The 16,816-nt window shown below is 35.5% G+C and overlaps 1 protein-coding gene across 4 annotated transcripts in view; it reads right to left on the bottom strand.

The window, feature by feature from the left end:
- ATRNL1 (attractin like 1) overlaps nt 1–16,816 on the bottom strand; it is a 403,630-nt gene that overhangs the window by 41,714 nt on the left and 345,100 nt on the right. For all 4 annotated transcript variants that reach the window (XR_011904014.1, XM_072339810.1, XM_072339811.1 and 1 more), the window contains one exon: nt 9,545–9,659. Coding sequence is in view for 3 of the 4 variants with exons in the window: in XM_072339810.1 (XP_072195911.1) it covers nt 9,545–9,659 (115 nt within the window). In the remaining variant the exon portion in view is untranslated. The remainder of the gene's footprint in view (nt 1–9,544; nt 9,660–16,816) is intronic.

Below are 16,816 nucleotides of genomic sequence, written 5' to 3'. Positions count from 1 at the left end.
AAAGAAATACCACACATCCAGAGAAACAGAACAAAAAGAGAAACCACCACATCCAGCAACACAAGCATAGCATTTCATAACCTGTAAAAGTAAATAAGACCAAGCTCTGTAAAATACCAGTGCGATTACAGGAAACGATAATGGTAAGGAAATTTGAGCAGTGAAGAAAAAAAGGATTAAAAATATTAAGAGATAGCAGTTCCCCAACATTCAATACAACGCCTGTTGTGGGATCTTAAGGCTGCCCCTGCCATATGACAATGAAGGGAGCACAGAAATATGGGCATTTTCCATAATTTCCATAAATCTCACCCAGACCATCAGAGGGCAAAATCACTGCTAGAAATCTGTTCCTTTGTACATCAACAGAAAAGCACGCAGTTACAAACTTCAAGAAAAACCCATTACTCCTTCAAGACTTCTAAAAAAATGCATCGTAACTGTGTTATGCAGGAACCAAATAGCTTCTAAAGGAGTGAGGCCATGTAGTTTTTGAATGCAGAAACTCAGTGAGAACTGATGAAAAAGTTCAGACTACAAAAGAAGCTATGTTTTTGGGGTAAAGAAATGCAAAAGTGAGAAATGTCAAAAGTTGAGTTAAATCTTTCCAAGATTTATAAACGCAAATATCTGAAGGTTTTCATTGTACAAATAAAATGAGAGAGGAAAATCAAAAGAAAAAAAATCACAACACTGCAAGAGTTATGCATTGGCACGGTAATCAGAACACTGGTTCTGTAAGAATGCAAGAAAAGCAGGGATTGGTGTTTAATAGTCTGTCAAACAGTGGTATACAAATTGAGAAAAGTAAATGCTGTTTATTTCATATTAAAAGTTGCCTAGAATCAAGAAAAAAAGAATCAGTTACTTATTGATTACACTTAGCTACATGATACTTGGCAGGGAAGAATAATTAAAGTCAGGTAAATGGAAAAGGTGCAAAACACATCCACATTTCATCAAAGACTGTCAAGCCAATCAGACCATTTTCTACAAAACGTTAATTGATTTTCTACATAAGAACATAGTTAAGATTATTCTGTCTAGATTTTTGAAAGGTGTTTTATACAGCGGGATATTATCAGTGGACACAAAAATGATCTATATTACAGGAATTGCAGAGAGCAGACATCTACATAAAGGAGAGAAAACAAAGTGTAGCTATAACAAAGTAGACAGGTAAAAGTACAGCATGGCAACAAGAATCAATCTTTTGACCACTCTTGTTTAATATTTTCATTAAAGATTTTGACATAAAAATAGGGGCATGCCGCCAAAATTTAATCATGACAAACACTGGTATGTATCATCAATACAGAGAAGTAGCAGAATACGAAAGAGAGTTGCATGACCTCAAGTATTCATGGAATATAAATGAACTCTCATTCTCCAATGCTATATTCAAAGTTTTATTTTGGAGCAAGCAGAAACTTATGTTGGACACAATGACCAAGTTGTACAGGGTACAGTTGTTTAAAAAAAGAAAAAAGAAAAAAAAAAAAAAAAAAGAAAGAAAGAAAAAAAAAAAGGAAAATATTAAATAGGGTAAAGCAAGGAAATGTAGCTGCTATTGAGCAGTCCAGAGAACAACCTCCTCCCCAAAAAACCAAAAATCTAAAACTAAAGCTAAAACTAGAACATTGTTACAAAGATGCTCAGAAGACAGAATAACATGTTTCAAATAGACCTCACTTGCCTTTGCCTAGCAAAACGAAGGTAAGAAAAGGAAAATTACTGTGCTAAGATATGCGGGTGATAAATGTCAGGTTGAAAACAAGAGTTTTAGATAAAAAACTTCTTCCACAGAATAAACATTCATAATTATCGCTGGCTAAATTTAAGTTGGAAATTAGAAGTATTCTAAAACTACCATCGTGATCAGAGTGGCCTTCCAATTTAAGTAGTGTGAACAGAAAACAAAGTAACCCTTCTAAATTGATTAAAGCATTTATGTGTGTGTCATTGACCTACCAAGAGGCATGGTCTGTATTACTGGCTATATTCTGACATTTAGTCATATAAACCTTGAATCACCTTTCAGCTGATGGTCAGCTCACATATTTGCTTGAAGGATGGTGATTCTTTCACAGTTAGAAGCTTAGACCCATGAGTGCCCACCTCTGTCTCTGTATTTTTCATGACGAGTGAGGAGCGAAAATTGGCAAATTGACATTTGAACATGATGAGAAAATGACTCAGCCAATACCACAAACGATTGAGGAGATATACATGTGCTATGCTTATAATTCACAGTATTCAGAAGTTTTACAGCACCATCAGATATTATTTCAGTTCCCATTTTGCATTTAAAGGTGCAAAAGGGCCCACATATATTTCTAATACTCTGAAAGAACTGTAGTAATTTTTGTTTGAACAATGAATAACTATTTGTCAAATAAATGTTTATAGTATTTAACAGTTTTTACTAATGTCTCATCTTACTGAGTCCCCCTAGGGCAGGAACTCCAGTGATAAAGTTGTAAAACAATCATCTCAGCCTCCTTTGTTCTCTCCCCTTTTGATAGCTATATAGCATGAAGCTTTTATCGGCCAATCAATAAGTTACTTCAGCCAAGATTTGTGGAAGACGCAATGCTAACATCATACAGTATGTTTTTCATTTTAAACTGTTTACATCCCTTTGCAGATAAATACTTCAGAAATAAAAAAGAATCAAGATTCTATGACTAGAATGATGCAAAAAGTAATTTATAACAGATCCACCTAAAATTCTTACCAATAAGACCAGACAGAAATCAATACTCACTTCATCATTCACAAAGTATACTATGCTAGAAACTGCAATGGTTTGTTTTGGCTTTTTAGTTTAAGACTTTACCCTGCAGGTTGCAAATAATTGCTTTGGGTTTTGGGCTAGGGTGTGAAGCTGTCTGGTTGGCCACTGGGTCTTATTATCTACTTTGTTTTTGCTATTGCCATAAATATTTTTTAAGTAATCATCAGCACCATCTGCTACTTACCACTGTGTTCTTTTCACAGTATCAATACTATAAACACAGTCTGCTCCCTCACTTGATGCAGTGCAGAAGAACAAAATTAAGCAGAAAATAGTCACACCAAAAATAGGCATAACTATTTAAAAGAAAGCAACTTCTGTAAAATGAGCTTCAGAATAGATGACTCCAGGTTTCACTGAGTCTTAAAGAGCCATTTAGCCAAGCACCTCCTGTTTACAAAGAAGAATTCTTTTTTACCTTTTTGAGACCAGATCACTTCACCAACTTACCCATCCATCTTAAAATTAAAGTTACTCTTAAACAAGTCAATTAGTCTTATAGTTATCAACTTCTTACAAAGAGTTATTTCAATTTTCTCATGCATTCAACTCTGCTTTTTTTAAGGTAAACATTCAAAAAAATTCATTTCCATATTTAGTAGTTCAAAATAATAACCGTATCTGCAGAATTTGGGGTCAAATGAATTCAATCATATATGCATAAGCTAAGCTATATGAGTTGGTACTCCATGGATGTACTATTTCTATAATGTGGATCTGTAGTTTTTTCTAGAGTCAAGGTGTTTTGTTGTGCCCCTCCCACTGGAAATGTAAATTATATAGCAATAGAAACTCTGCTTGGGTTTTGGTCCAGACAGAATGCCTGACTCACCATGTCCTGAATTTTAACACAAGTTCTAGGCATCCATGGTGATGTGCTGTAATACACCATTTGGCTCATTCCCAGCTGCATACCATCACTTCAGAGAAGATAAATAGAAACTTTTTTTTTCCTTTCAGCATTTCATAACAGAAATCTTGTTATCCTGTTTTTCTTCCCCTTCTAGTGGGTGGCATGATAAATTCGGTTTTACTCAATGCCTTTATAATGCTTTCCCTATTTACCTATCACTTTATCCTACCTAAGTAGTATTGTTAGATTATAAATATGAAATCATTTTTAATGCATCAATAAGAAATTCCTTCAATAACACAAAGAAAAAAAGCTAAAAAAAAAAAAATCTGTCTCCAAAACTACAAAGAATGAGATGACACTCAGTCTGTAGAGGCAGCATGGTATAGAACAAAGAATAGAATGCTGCAGAAAAACAGGTACACTTGTAGGGTGCCCTGATAATACTTTGATGGGACTAATAAATAGGCTGAGGAAAAAGCAAGCAGAGCCATGCTTTGTTTTATTTAGACGCATTCTTTACACAATTTCTCTTTCTCTCTAGCAGTATTATGTTTCAGAGTCTAAATAACCAAACAGTTATGAATACCTTTTTTCTTTTCTGTTTCTACTTTTCTTCTCCCAGTGCCTTTTTATACAAATTCTCCTCTAGGTTAAAGCAATTCTCCTTCTTGTTGTCTTTTATTTGTAGTTACCCGTCCAAAGGTGCCTATAAAATGCTGCGTGCAATATTCTTAGGACCGTCTAGTATAGGAAAAAGGAGGCTCAGGGGAGACTTTATCACTCTCTATGACTACCTCAAAGGAGGTTGTTTTGAGAGTTGGGGTCAGTCTCTTTTTCCTGCGCAACGAGCTACAGGACAAGAGGAAATGGCCTCAGGTTGACCCCAGAGAACGTATAGGTTGGATGTTAGGAAAAATTTATTCACTGAAAGGATTATGAAGTTACCATCCTCAAAGAGATATTTGGAAGATATATAGATGTAATACTTAGGGATATGGTTCAGTGGTAGACTTGGTAGTGCTGGCTTTACTATTCGACTTGATGGTCTTAGAGATGTTTCCAATACACACAAATTTATGATTCTATAAACCTACAAAAAGTATTACATATAGTTTTGTTTCCAAGGCTCAGAACAATTGAGTAATATTATTAAACATAATACTTTTTAACAATTATAAGAGACATATTAATATAAATATGAAATGACATGTATAAGAATTTGGAATTTTAATCAGGGAAAATTAGAAACAGTACTAAGAAACCCTTGTTACAGTAAACCTCATGCAGAGCTAATTGTCTTGTAGAACAATTAATAAGTCATTATTTGTTAAGATGGTGAGTACAGCAAAGGCAGACGGCACGGTAATTTTATTGATCCTGTGATCCTACTGTAGTGTGTTGATTGGGTAGAATTCAATGCAGACAGAAGTTGTCTTTTGATTCATAGATATCAGAGAGCATTTTTCAGATAGATCTGTTGGAGAAACCCAGTGAATACAAAAACTTGCTATAAGCATTTCTATTTGTACCAACAAAATGTTGCACAAAGTCTTCTAAGATACTCATTCCACAACCTACACTAAAAAGTTATTTCCATGTTTTATTTAGGTTTTGATTTCAATCTGCAGGTGTTATTTTAATGTCTAAAATTAGATTTTGTCATAGTCATTTAGATGTTCTTTATGACTTAATAGAGAGGGACACTCATACAACTTCAAGATCACTCGGCTCACTATCTTAATTGAAAAACACCTTTAATGGAGGCTCTGTCAATTCTACCTCCTAGGGAAATTTTGCTTTCTGAAAGTAATGTATTAACACACAAATAATTCACAAATTGCATCCCCCGATTCTGTGTTTTTTTAAATGTTGTATTTTTCTGTTTCTCCTTGTGCTTTAGAGCTCTTACTGGCCTCCAAGAACGATGCAAACATTTATCATGGAGTTGTATAAACTTTTTGTACAGTACCTTGATACCTTAAAGTGTGGGATTTAGCTGGCTTTAATAATAATGATGACATGATAACAGTTCTTTTAGCAGAATTTATCACACTACCTGGCTATTCTTTCTGCATTGCCCAATATATCACCAGAGTTGTATTAAGACCTTGAAGGAGTTATTCTTGGTTTTTCCACTGCTGGTAATTCATTGGCACCTCTTTCTGCAATAAGCAATTTATATATTATCCTCTTGTTCCTCCTATATTTTTGTCTAGCCTGTTTTGTTCAATACTCTTTGAGACTCATAATTTAGTTCTTTCTACAGATCTGGTTGCAGCTGCTCTCATTATTAGATCTCTTGATGTTAAGTAGTGTGTAAGCTATTTAAAGCCTGGGGTCAGACACTAAAGCAAGAATTAATGTTCCCTATCTTCTAACATAACCTGCAGGACACGTTCACTAACAAAGGTTGCTTTTTCTGATATGCACATACACTGATGCATATGTAATAACATATACAGGGACTGTATAAAGAATCCGAATTTCCACTGACCTCTGAATTTTGATCTGATTACTCGTGTGCACTGTAACTAATGAGACAACAGAAAAATGAGCAATCTTCTCCTATCTTCTATCATCACAGTAGAGATTTTTTCATCACTAACATTCCTTCATGTTTTATATTGGTTATTCTAACTAATAATTTAGTAATTTCTACTTTAATCCAAGCGAAGTTTTGTTTAAAACCAGTTCCTACCTGGGATAAACGTAAATTATTAAGGTACTCCTCAAAATATGCACCTAACAATATATAAGGCCTTTTTCACCATAACTAACCTTATACAATGGCAACATTTATTGACTTAATAGATTTTAAGGATGCTTAACTCTAAAAAAAAAAAAAAAAGAAAGAAAAAAGAAAAAAATATCATTCCATCAAAAATGTCCTTTTCCAATAAGTGACTTACTGAATACTGAATCAAAATGACTTACTATGAATACGGGTTCAAATAGTTCACTTTTTCTTCAGTATTTAGTCTGAATCTACAAGACCAACCTGTATAAAAATCTATCTTTCACCAAAAATTAACATTAAACATTTTAACTGTATCAACCTAATTGTGTTTTGTATGCTCACAGCATTTGCACTTGGAACTAAACAATGTCATAAATCTCTTTCACTAAAGCTCAGAACATTTTGTGCAGGATATAGAGAACACTCAGGTCTCCAATGGGACATATGGTCCCTCCTAGAGAAGTTTTTGCCATGCATAGCCTTTGGCCAAAGCCCACCATCTGTAGTTTCAACTATTCTTCCAGCTGCTGATAAAGGTGAAGCATAGAACATATGCTGTAGAAACAGTAACCTTTACACTGGAATTCTTACTATTATTTTTAAACGTTCAGGGAGAGTATTTAAGCACAATATTTACTAATATAAACCCAGGAAACAATTAAAAGCCACTTTTGAGCATACCAGGTTATTAAAAACATATGACTACAGCTCTTAATAACTCCAGAACAGAGTATCTTAGTTATCAGTGAAAGTATCAGCATTCTTGATTTTAAAGAAAACATGATGCAGACCAATACAGGTAGTCTCTCCTTGTATTTCAGACATACAAGCAAGAAACAAAACCTACAGTCTCTCATTGTGAACTAAGAATCAGTATCTTTGACATATCATTTAAACAAATGTTTGACACATCGTCCATTTTATCCTAGAATGATCCCAATAAGCATGAAAAAGATTATATGCAAGTAATAGAGGATTCTAAAATTACTTGGCAAGACATAATTGCTGAACATATTACTTACATCCACCTAAATATCATTGTTTTAACCTAGCTTAGGTCATAAGGGAAACCAACTGCACAGCAAACATATGTCAGCTGTACAAAACTTCCACATCATTTCAAATGACTTGGCACAGTTCACAGCATCTGCTCTGTGAAAGTCCAGGAAAGAAGCAGCAGGTAGTGCTGCAGGACAGGAACAAAGTGGATTAGTGGAGTTGCAGAGATGCCAACAAACTTGCATAATAGCTTCTGCCCAGACTATGCATGGTTACGGACAGTGAAAGCAGTTCATGAGTACCAAAATTCATTACACTTAGGAAAAATGATTATAGCAATATAGTCTGATATAATCTAATGGTTGAATCAGCATGGCTGCACACCTCAAGCATTCCTATTTCCTTTTGACCCTGAACAAAGTGGGAGTTGCAGATGGGGACTAAAAAATGTCAGATGTTTCTAGATAATAAACTGTCATAACTGTCATAATGAGCAACTGAGGAAAAGGATTTAAAACATATACTGCAAATTTGATTGGAGGTAAGTAATAAAATAGAGGAAGACAATTTATATACAAATAGGTATGTTCTTTCACATTGAGAAACTGAAATGATACATCTATTGCATTGTTGAACTCAACTACAGATTTGAAATGCCTGTGTTTCATATGCAGCAAAAATCAGCAATTACTTATTAAAAGACTTAAATAGTGAATAGAAGCTGATAATGAAGCAACTAGTTGGGCACATTTTACTACACAAACCTAAAACAAACAACAAAAAAAACTAAACATTTTAAGCTCCAGTTCAACAATTAGTTTTAATTTCGTTCATAACATTTTTCCTTGTAAGACTATAAACACCTTTCTTTTGTTTTCATTTCCTTAAAACATGAATAGGGAATACTTCGAATATCCTTCCTCTTTCACCGCCGTTTTCAGAGCACTTATATTTATATGCTTTTTCCAAGCAATGCATTTCACAAAGTATCAGTAACACTTGTTTTCTTAGCACACACAGAAATTCCAAGCTACAAACTGCATTTTAAGAACGAAATCCTCATCTTAGAGCTCAGGAAGAAAACAAACAAACAAACACAACAAAACAAGTAACAGATGGCCATAAAGCACAAAAAAGAAGATAGCTGTCCTTATTTCAAAGAGAAGTCAACTGAGTTTGCCCTCATCATAATTACTCAGTACTTTTTAATCTCTTAAATGGATTTTAAAGGTTAAGATGCTATCTTTTTGGCTCTTAATAATAAAAGTTAGCATTGAAGCATATTCTCTGGCTCACAAGAGTATTTTGGGTCCATACCACGCAGCACATCATTCATTGCAAAGGTGTTCCTGTTAGCAAACCTTGCAACGAATTCTGAAAGAGCAAAGTGCTCATCTGTGCAGTGCCAGACTACTGTCTGAACTTTGTTATATTTCCATTTTGTGTCATGTCATTAAAGGCAGTATTTAAAGGATCAAAAAATTGTATAAAATATCTTCTAAGCAGGAGGTATCTACATAAGAAGGCTGAAATAGTTTTGTACACCAGTCTAGCAGGGATCAGAGAAGAGACCACCATAAGCAGTACTTCCAGGTAATGCAAATGCTGCTTTAAAATAAACCAGGATCATTTCAAGTGTGGACATATTCCTAATAAAGCAGACAGATTCACTTACAAAATCCCAGGATTCATTCAACAGGCATTCTGGTAAATGTTAGTATTTTAATTGAATCCCAAACAGCATAGCATTGGCATTTATTTCTTTTGGTGCAAAGAAACTTAGCGCACTAAATGTGAACTCAAGTGAAAATACTCACTGCTGTTCCCTTCACAGAATCATTTACAGCAAATGAACTGAGACTGTAGAAGTGGTCACACATGAAAATGCTCTGTCCTGGTGTGCAATGCCATGCATCAACGCTTCCTGAAGTAATATGTACACACACCAGCTTAGTTTGCCCACTGGGCTTTTTATATGAGATACCACATCAAATTCCAGGTGAAAATTCCTCATTAAACAACGAGCCCAAACTAAACACCTTGACTCAACAGCTCCTTGCATTCATACGCTGTGCATCATTTTGCTTGTGTGCAATTGTTCACACAGACTGCACTGCAGGAGGACGGACTTAATGCCAACCAGCGTAAGCCTTACCTGACTGCCCCGGGGGTGGGACTCCTGATGATCCTCTTGGCAGACATAAAAATACTGTGAGGACGGCGGCTTTGTTTCCTGAACATGGCTCGATGGCAATTGGTTTGGGAGCACCCTGGAAAAGGAAGGGACTCATGTAACAACTGATAGAGATTTCTATTATATTTTTATTTGTACTTCCTAATTTTAAGGTTCACTGTAATAGTATGGAGATATTATTTCCTAATTAGCTCTTTGCTTTTAAGCAGATTGTCCTATTTGTATTAATTGACTGAAAAATGGGCTTTAACAGCCCACACTGCAAATCTAATCAGACTGAAAAAAATGAAATGATCATAAAGACAGCAAAATTGTTCTCTTCATTTTATACCTCGCTAAATCTAGCAATTTCAACTTCTTCAGCTTGGAAAGAGGCAAAACATTTTTTGGTACACATAATGGTATCTGAGAATAGCAGGATTTCCCATATTGTAAGAATGAGAAATACCTGACTGCAAGAATTGTGTTTCTACAGCCAGCTACCTCCTAACTCCCTCCTAAAGTCAAAATCATTTAATAAGAAAAAATATTTATATAGAGATCCTTCTTCAGTTTCCCTGACCAGTAGGTCTTTCTTCTCTGAATCTGTTCTGATAAACAAATGGTTTCCTCGAGGCACATCCTTCCTTATTTTTTATTTTTCTTTAAACACAGACATAAAAACTGGCGCAGTGTTACTTAATGAGATAAAACCAGAAACTTCCCTCAAATATTGGTTGCTCAATTATCACCTAGCTTTGTCTCACACAGAACTAGGATAACAGTGCTTATCCTGGCAGGAGGTATCCGCTGTTACTAAGCATTTCTCTTTTATTAACTATACAGATCTTCTAATTCACAGTTAGCTTTTGACTAAATGGTTACTGCTGTCTTGCTCTCAAGACATGGGATCTAGAAGGAAGCAGAGCATCCCACAAAGCAACAGAGTGGTAAGTCTCTAATATGACAATTTATTATGTTTCCATATTTACACCAGTCTGTATTTTGTGCTTGCTAAGTGATAGGCATTTTACTTTTGAGAGTTTAAATGTTTAGTCAACCGCTGAAGATATTTCTGAAAACATTAGGTCAAAAATCAGCATAAGCATTTGTTTCTCTTCTTATTCATAAGTTTTTAGAATGTCTGTCATGTTCCAAAGCAAAATACCAGTTTGATGTTTTCATTCAAAATTCAAAGCCATAAAACTTTCCATTTACATGCAAAATGCAAAGTATATATAAATGTCAACTGATTCACATATCCTAAGAAGAATGAGAGTCTAGCCAAGTTAAATACACTGTGAAGTATAGATAGAAGGAAAACAAAGGCACTTCCATCATTGGAAGAAATTATTTTCCATTCTTCTACCTCCAAGTAACCAACATTTATTACTGCTCAGCAGAGATAAGAAAGTAGAGAATACTGCAATAAATTGAACAATAGATAAATATACTTAATTTTACCACTTGGTTGTATTTGAATGGTATTTTTGTTAGTTCATTTAAGGCAACAGTGTTAAGATAAATTGGGTGAGTAGTGTCATCTAATTTAAAATTGCTAATACAAAAGTGAATGACAACCTACTGTCATTAACACCTAACCAAATGATGACACATAAAAAATAAAATGTCAGATATTTCAACTAACAACAATCGTTTTAAAAAAAAAAGTGCATAAGGAAACGTAGTTAAACTGAGCGGACTGGATCTGTAGCACTTAATATAGTTTTCTGTAATTCAGTGATCTCACATTGGCCACAGCAACAGAGGAGAACAGATTCTGCAGTTGTGTAAGTTGGTGTGTATATGCTGATCTCCATTGATTTATGACAAGCAAAACATCTGAACAAGCACTATATGATTATATTCCAAAGATACTTTATAAAACGGGTGAAGAGAACCACACTAATATACTAGCAGCATTGATTGCACACACAAAAGAAGCCTCAGTGGATTACTGGAAAAAATATTGTATGGAAAATATTTATTCTTAAGGTTTGACTCACGCATGTTGAATGGCAGTGTAAAGAAAACAAAAATAGTGGTAATTACTTCTGATCACAGCATTTTACATGGGAAAAGGTCTTCATGGGATCATTCAGATTAGCAGCTACTCTGTAACTTGGGCTGTTGAAACCTAATCAAACAAGCATAGGCACAGGGTAACAATACATAATATACCAGCACTGACAGCAGGCTGACCTGATGCAAAAAACTGCCAATTTTTCTCCACTATTCCACACTTTCATAAACTTCTACCTCTTGTACTTTCAGTTGTCAGAATATTAGGCTCCCAACTGCCATACACTCCTGTTACACCTCCCACAGCACTTAAATACCTGCCCCTAATTCCAGTTCTTCCCCCCAGTTCCCTGCTCCCAGCCATCCACATGGGAATGCAGCTCTCTGCCAGTTAAGTTCTGCTTGCTGAGGCCCCGCACTTCCCACCTCACCTTGCCACAGCTCTCCATCCTTAGAGAGCATATGCTATTAAAATAATTAGCATTACTAGTGAAAGTAATGGAGCATTTAAGTCATCTCTCCAGATGTGTCACAAAGTCAAGTAAAGTAAGATGGTTCCTTTCTATTTATGCTTGTCAGTGTCTAAGGGGCATTTGGGTAGTGCTGTCATCAATGTGCTTCAGCTTCTTGCTCACCCTGGAGGGCTCAGGTAGTTGGACTGGTTGATCTTTGAAACCCTCTTCCAATCATATTCTATCTAAAAAGGCACACAACTACCAATCTTCATTTGAAATTGTATATTGGAACACAGTATATGCAAACACACCATTGAAAGGAAAAAAAAAAAACCACACCACTGTCTTTTCATTTGATGAATAATTGCTGGATTATAAATCAAAATCATGACATTCTTCTATTGCTGTGTAATATAAAACCTTTCAGTAACAGTATAAAACCTTTCAGTAACAGGTCTTGTTCTTTTTCTGTTTGAAGTTTTTACTAATACTTTTCAAAACACAAGTGGAGGAAATTTTCAGATAAATATTTTTCAGAGGGCCTCATCCAAAAATCAAATGCATTAGGAATTTTCTGTTTGTGCTTATAAATGAGGATCCTTTACCAAAAGTTATGACTGAAAAAGCCAATTTATTATCTTACCTCACATCACTCAGATTTGCTAGCACAAAGCCACAGAAGCATGGAGCAAATGATAATAATTTTGATACCCCAAGGTTTGTCTGTTGTTTAAAGATAAATACATAACTATGAATCAAACTTACTTCCTGGCGACATAACATGTGCTCTAACATGTGCCATTTATCTTGCCTTTTTCACTTTTTTTTGGAAGAGATAAGGCATACTTTTGCTTGCCCAAAGCACTCAGCTACCACGACTTACTTACTAGAATTATTATGATTTTTTTTTTCCCCTACTCAGAAAGAAGTGACTTACATTTCTGCCAAAAAGCATCAATGACAACCATGGAGTTAATAAAACTTTATCAGTGGAATGCAGAATAAACAAACACTTCTCTTATTAAACAGCCCTTCGCTCCCCTAATCCCTTTCTTACACACTGACAGAAAGAGGTACATCGTGAGGGAAGGGGAAGAAAACCAGAAACAGATAAAACAGTGAAAGAGCAGATATTATTATTGATTTTGACAAAAGAAAACTAAGTCAGTGGATGTAGAATTAAAATGAGATGGCAGGGGATAAAACAGAGTAAATAATTTTAACTAGATCAGTTCAAAACCAAATATCAGAAGTCTTCCTGGGGTCCGACATTTGGTCAAAGAAAAGTTTCTCCACTCTTCTGTTTTGTTTTAGAAGATCTAGCTCTTGCCTATCGGCCTGAGCACGTGAGGAACTAACAAAGTTGGGGAAGATTCTTGGCTCACCTCTGATCTGTTTCTATCAGAAATAAATTCAGATGGGATTTATTTTTTTTTTCTCAGTACGAAGGGCAGATAACAGTACCACTGTTACTGGCAGAACAACAATTGTGATTGTATTAAAAATATTTATTTATTCTAACCTACCACATCTGCTTCCTTATGAAAAGAAACAAAGCAGGTTTATTTCTAAATACTGAAAGCCTATCAAACCTTGCATTATGTTTAGGAATAACTCAGGTGAGCAGTTTCAGGCATGCAGCCCAAGAAAAAGATGGGAAATGCATTCTGCTATTTGTAGTTGGCAGGAGTGGCAACAAGGCAGCAGCATAAAGAGGAGGGAGGAGCAGGAGAAGATAACGATGACTAAGGAGATGTTCATGGGTCAACTATAATGGTCTAGAACCTCTATGGACAAAATGCAGCAACACTTCAGCATTGATTTTCATATATACATCAATGAAAATACTTCTTAACCTATAAAAAGTGGAAAGGGTTTTAGCTCTGTCTGTATTCCAAGAACTGGTTTCTTGCAGAAGTGCCACAGAACTTCAGATTTTCAGTATAAAGTAATATATATATATATTTCTGTTCAGCATTCTAAGTTAAGTGAATCCAATTTTTAAAAGTGTGTTATTATGCCATAAGACAAATAGATCACGTAAGACTTAATGGCTCCAATCTTATGCCAAAAAAGCAATTAGAAAATTGAATCAAGGAATTAAGGATTAATGTGAGCATCTTACACCTGTCAGCAGTAATAAGTATTTTGACAAGAACAGAATAAGGTTTGACAATGTGCACAAATACAGATCTGATATATAAATCAAGTATTAAAATGCAAACAGTTATGCATTAATCACTTTAATGTTTCCTAGCTAAAATGGTTTTGGTTCTATTTACGAGAATTCACTATAAATAAAACTTGATCTCTTGTACTTAAAGAACGTGACTTATTCTTCTTGTTTTAGTTATAAATGATGCTGATTTAAACTTAGTTTTTAATCATATTATTAAATTAGAATTAATCAGGTGAATTTCACATAAGTTAAGCTTGACGGTTTGGCAAACAAGCAACCAAATCTACTGTTACAATAGGATTAATATCAGACTTAAAACACAGGGAGAAAAGAGGAAATGTTTTCTGCACAAAGGTATAATTTATACCTATGTTATGTTACAAGTGTACACATCTTCCTTTTGTCTTCGGGTTATTTTTCTGAATTCTTTGATTATTTTCTGAGTTTGAGTACTTTTTTCCTGAGTTTGAATGATTTCTGAAGTCTCAGATTCAGAGAAGAACCTCAGTACTTAAGTTGATCAAATTTAGATATGCATATGCAAAAATCGAGAGCCTTTAAACTTCGTTAATATATTAGCTTCAATATAAACCTTTTCCCAGTAGCTCTTCTCTAGGCACAACCTCATCACTCTTACACCTATTGAATATACACTTCCAATTCTGCAGCTGTCTTTACTGTGGGAGCTCATGTTGGGCATCTGTCTAGTAAAACACATTCCTCAAATGAGGCTCTACAATACAGTTGTGGCCACCTCATTTGGAAACACAGTTACAAGCAGAAGTAGCTCTGTTCTTCCTGGAAAGAAAATTCCTTTTGGTTTTCCTACTCGGTAATTTGTACATACTTTCTTGAGGTGAACTATCCAATAGCTAAAGGTGGAGAGTAAAGAGTTGTGATCACTCTGACCACTTTTAGTAGAGTAAGTCCGACATTTCAACGGTACAGAAAAGAATATCACCTTCTCTAACCCACAGAATTTAATTGATATCATTCACTTTGGACATTTTTCTGGAGAAACTCCAAATGTCCCCTAGAAGAGACCTCAAAGAGCAGGTAGTTCCAACCCCTCTGCCAAGAGCAACGACAAATTCCACGAGAGCAGCTTGCCAAAAGCCCCACCAAATCTGGTCTAGCACAGCTCCAGCAATGGGGCACACACAGCATCTCTGGCAGCTGTGCCTCACTGCCCTCTGAGCAAAGAATTTCTTCTGTGCACCTTTATCTAAACCTGCACTGTCTTTTTAAGTTGTTAGTCCTTGTCCTATCCCTACAATTAATTAGCCTTAATGACATGGCAATAGGAAAAAAAAAAAAAAAAAAGCTTTCACCAAGCATCCTTTACGTGCCCACGGAAATACTGCAACCGAATAAATCAGCAAGGCTGGAGTTATGAACATCTTTTTGCAGCTGGCACAGGAAGCACCCGTTCTTCATATGACCCTGGGGTTTTACTGAAATTATTTCATTCACTAAAGATTTTCACTTAATCCACGCCATAGAGTTCCTCTCACAATTAGCGAGTGGAAAACTACCTCAGCTTGACCTGCAGAAACATCCCAGAGCCTGAGAGTCATCAAGGCTCTGCACTTCTACACTGCAGCTTCTTTTGCCCCAGGATCTCCCAATGATTTATAACTTCAGCTAATGAGGTCTCAGTAGCCCAGATGAGGTACATATCCACTCTACCCACAGCAGTAAAAGCTGCAGAGCATCTAAAGACTGTCTTAAAATTCTTTTGCCTCTACTGAAGAGAGCTTGAGGCAACTGCCTTGCATCTGCAATGGAGTCACCCAGCCTGTGCTGATTTCCTGGGAGGGGTCTATCAGTTCCATTCAGCCACTAAACACTTCTATAGCAGCTAATGGAACTCAGAACAGCAGGCTGATGGACAGTATAATGGGTCCTGACTAAACAAAAAATAAGCCAACCTTTATTAAACTTTCTTTAAAAAAAAAAAAAAAAAAGCAAAAAAACAACAAACAAACTAATTTTGCCCCTCTCCTTTAGCAGACTATAAATCTCAGTTAATTTCCTTACTTCAAACAAGCCACCGAAATCTCAGATATATTGGTGCATTAATTTCCATAAGAAAAACAGTGGGAATTAAAAAGAACACAGTGTGATTTACCAAGCTGTGATTATGGCACCAGCGATCGAAATACATTGTTATCCCTCAGCTTATTGTTTTACTTCCCTGTCACAACTGTACCAATACATAACAATGGGCTGCATTCATTTTGGCAGACATTTCTGATTAGAATGTTGCTGTCACTTATCAGAGGTTATGTACAGACATTGAAATTACGTATCAACTTGAAATTGTTTATGCTCAGAAAGCTGTGTTTCTACTATACGAACTGTACCTGCAAAACAGGTGTGCATTTATTTTGTAACAAAGTTACTTTTTCTCCGTTCAACTATTAGAGGACATAATTTCAAAAACTAATGTGTCAGATAGTATTTCATTAGTGAGAGAATTATGAATTGACGTTCTGATTAAAGATGAAGCCACAAGGAACACCTGCAGATGCATTTATTTTCAGCAGGGTTTCCAGAACAAACTCCTGCTCAGCTGCCTAGGGGTGGGAATTCTGC

This window comes from Excalfactoria chinensis, chromosome 6 (assembly GCF_039878825.1).
Source record: "Excalfactoria chinensis isolate bCotChi1 chromosome 6, bCotChi1.hap2, whole genome shotgun sequence".
NCBI lineage: Eukaryota > Metazoa > Chordata > Aves > Galliformes > Phasianidae > Excalfactoria > Excalfactoria chinensis.
Note: the sequence above shows the minus strand (reverse complement) of the source record. Positions and strands in the feature narration are given on the sequence as shown.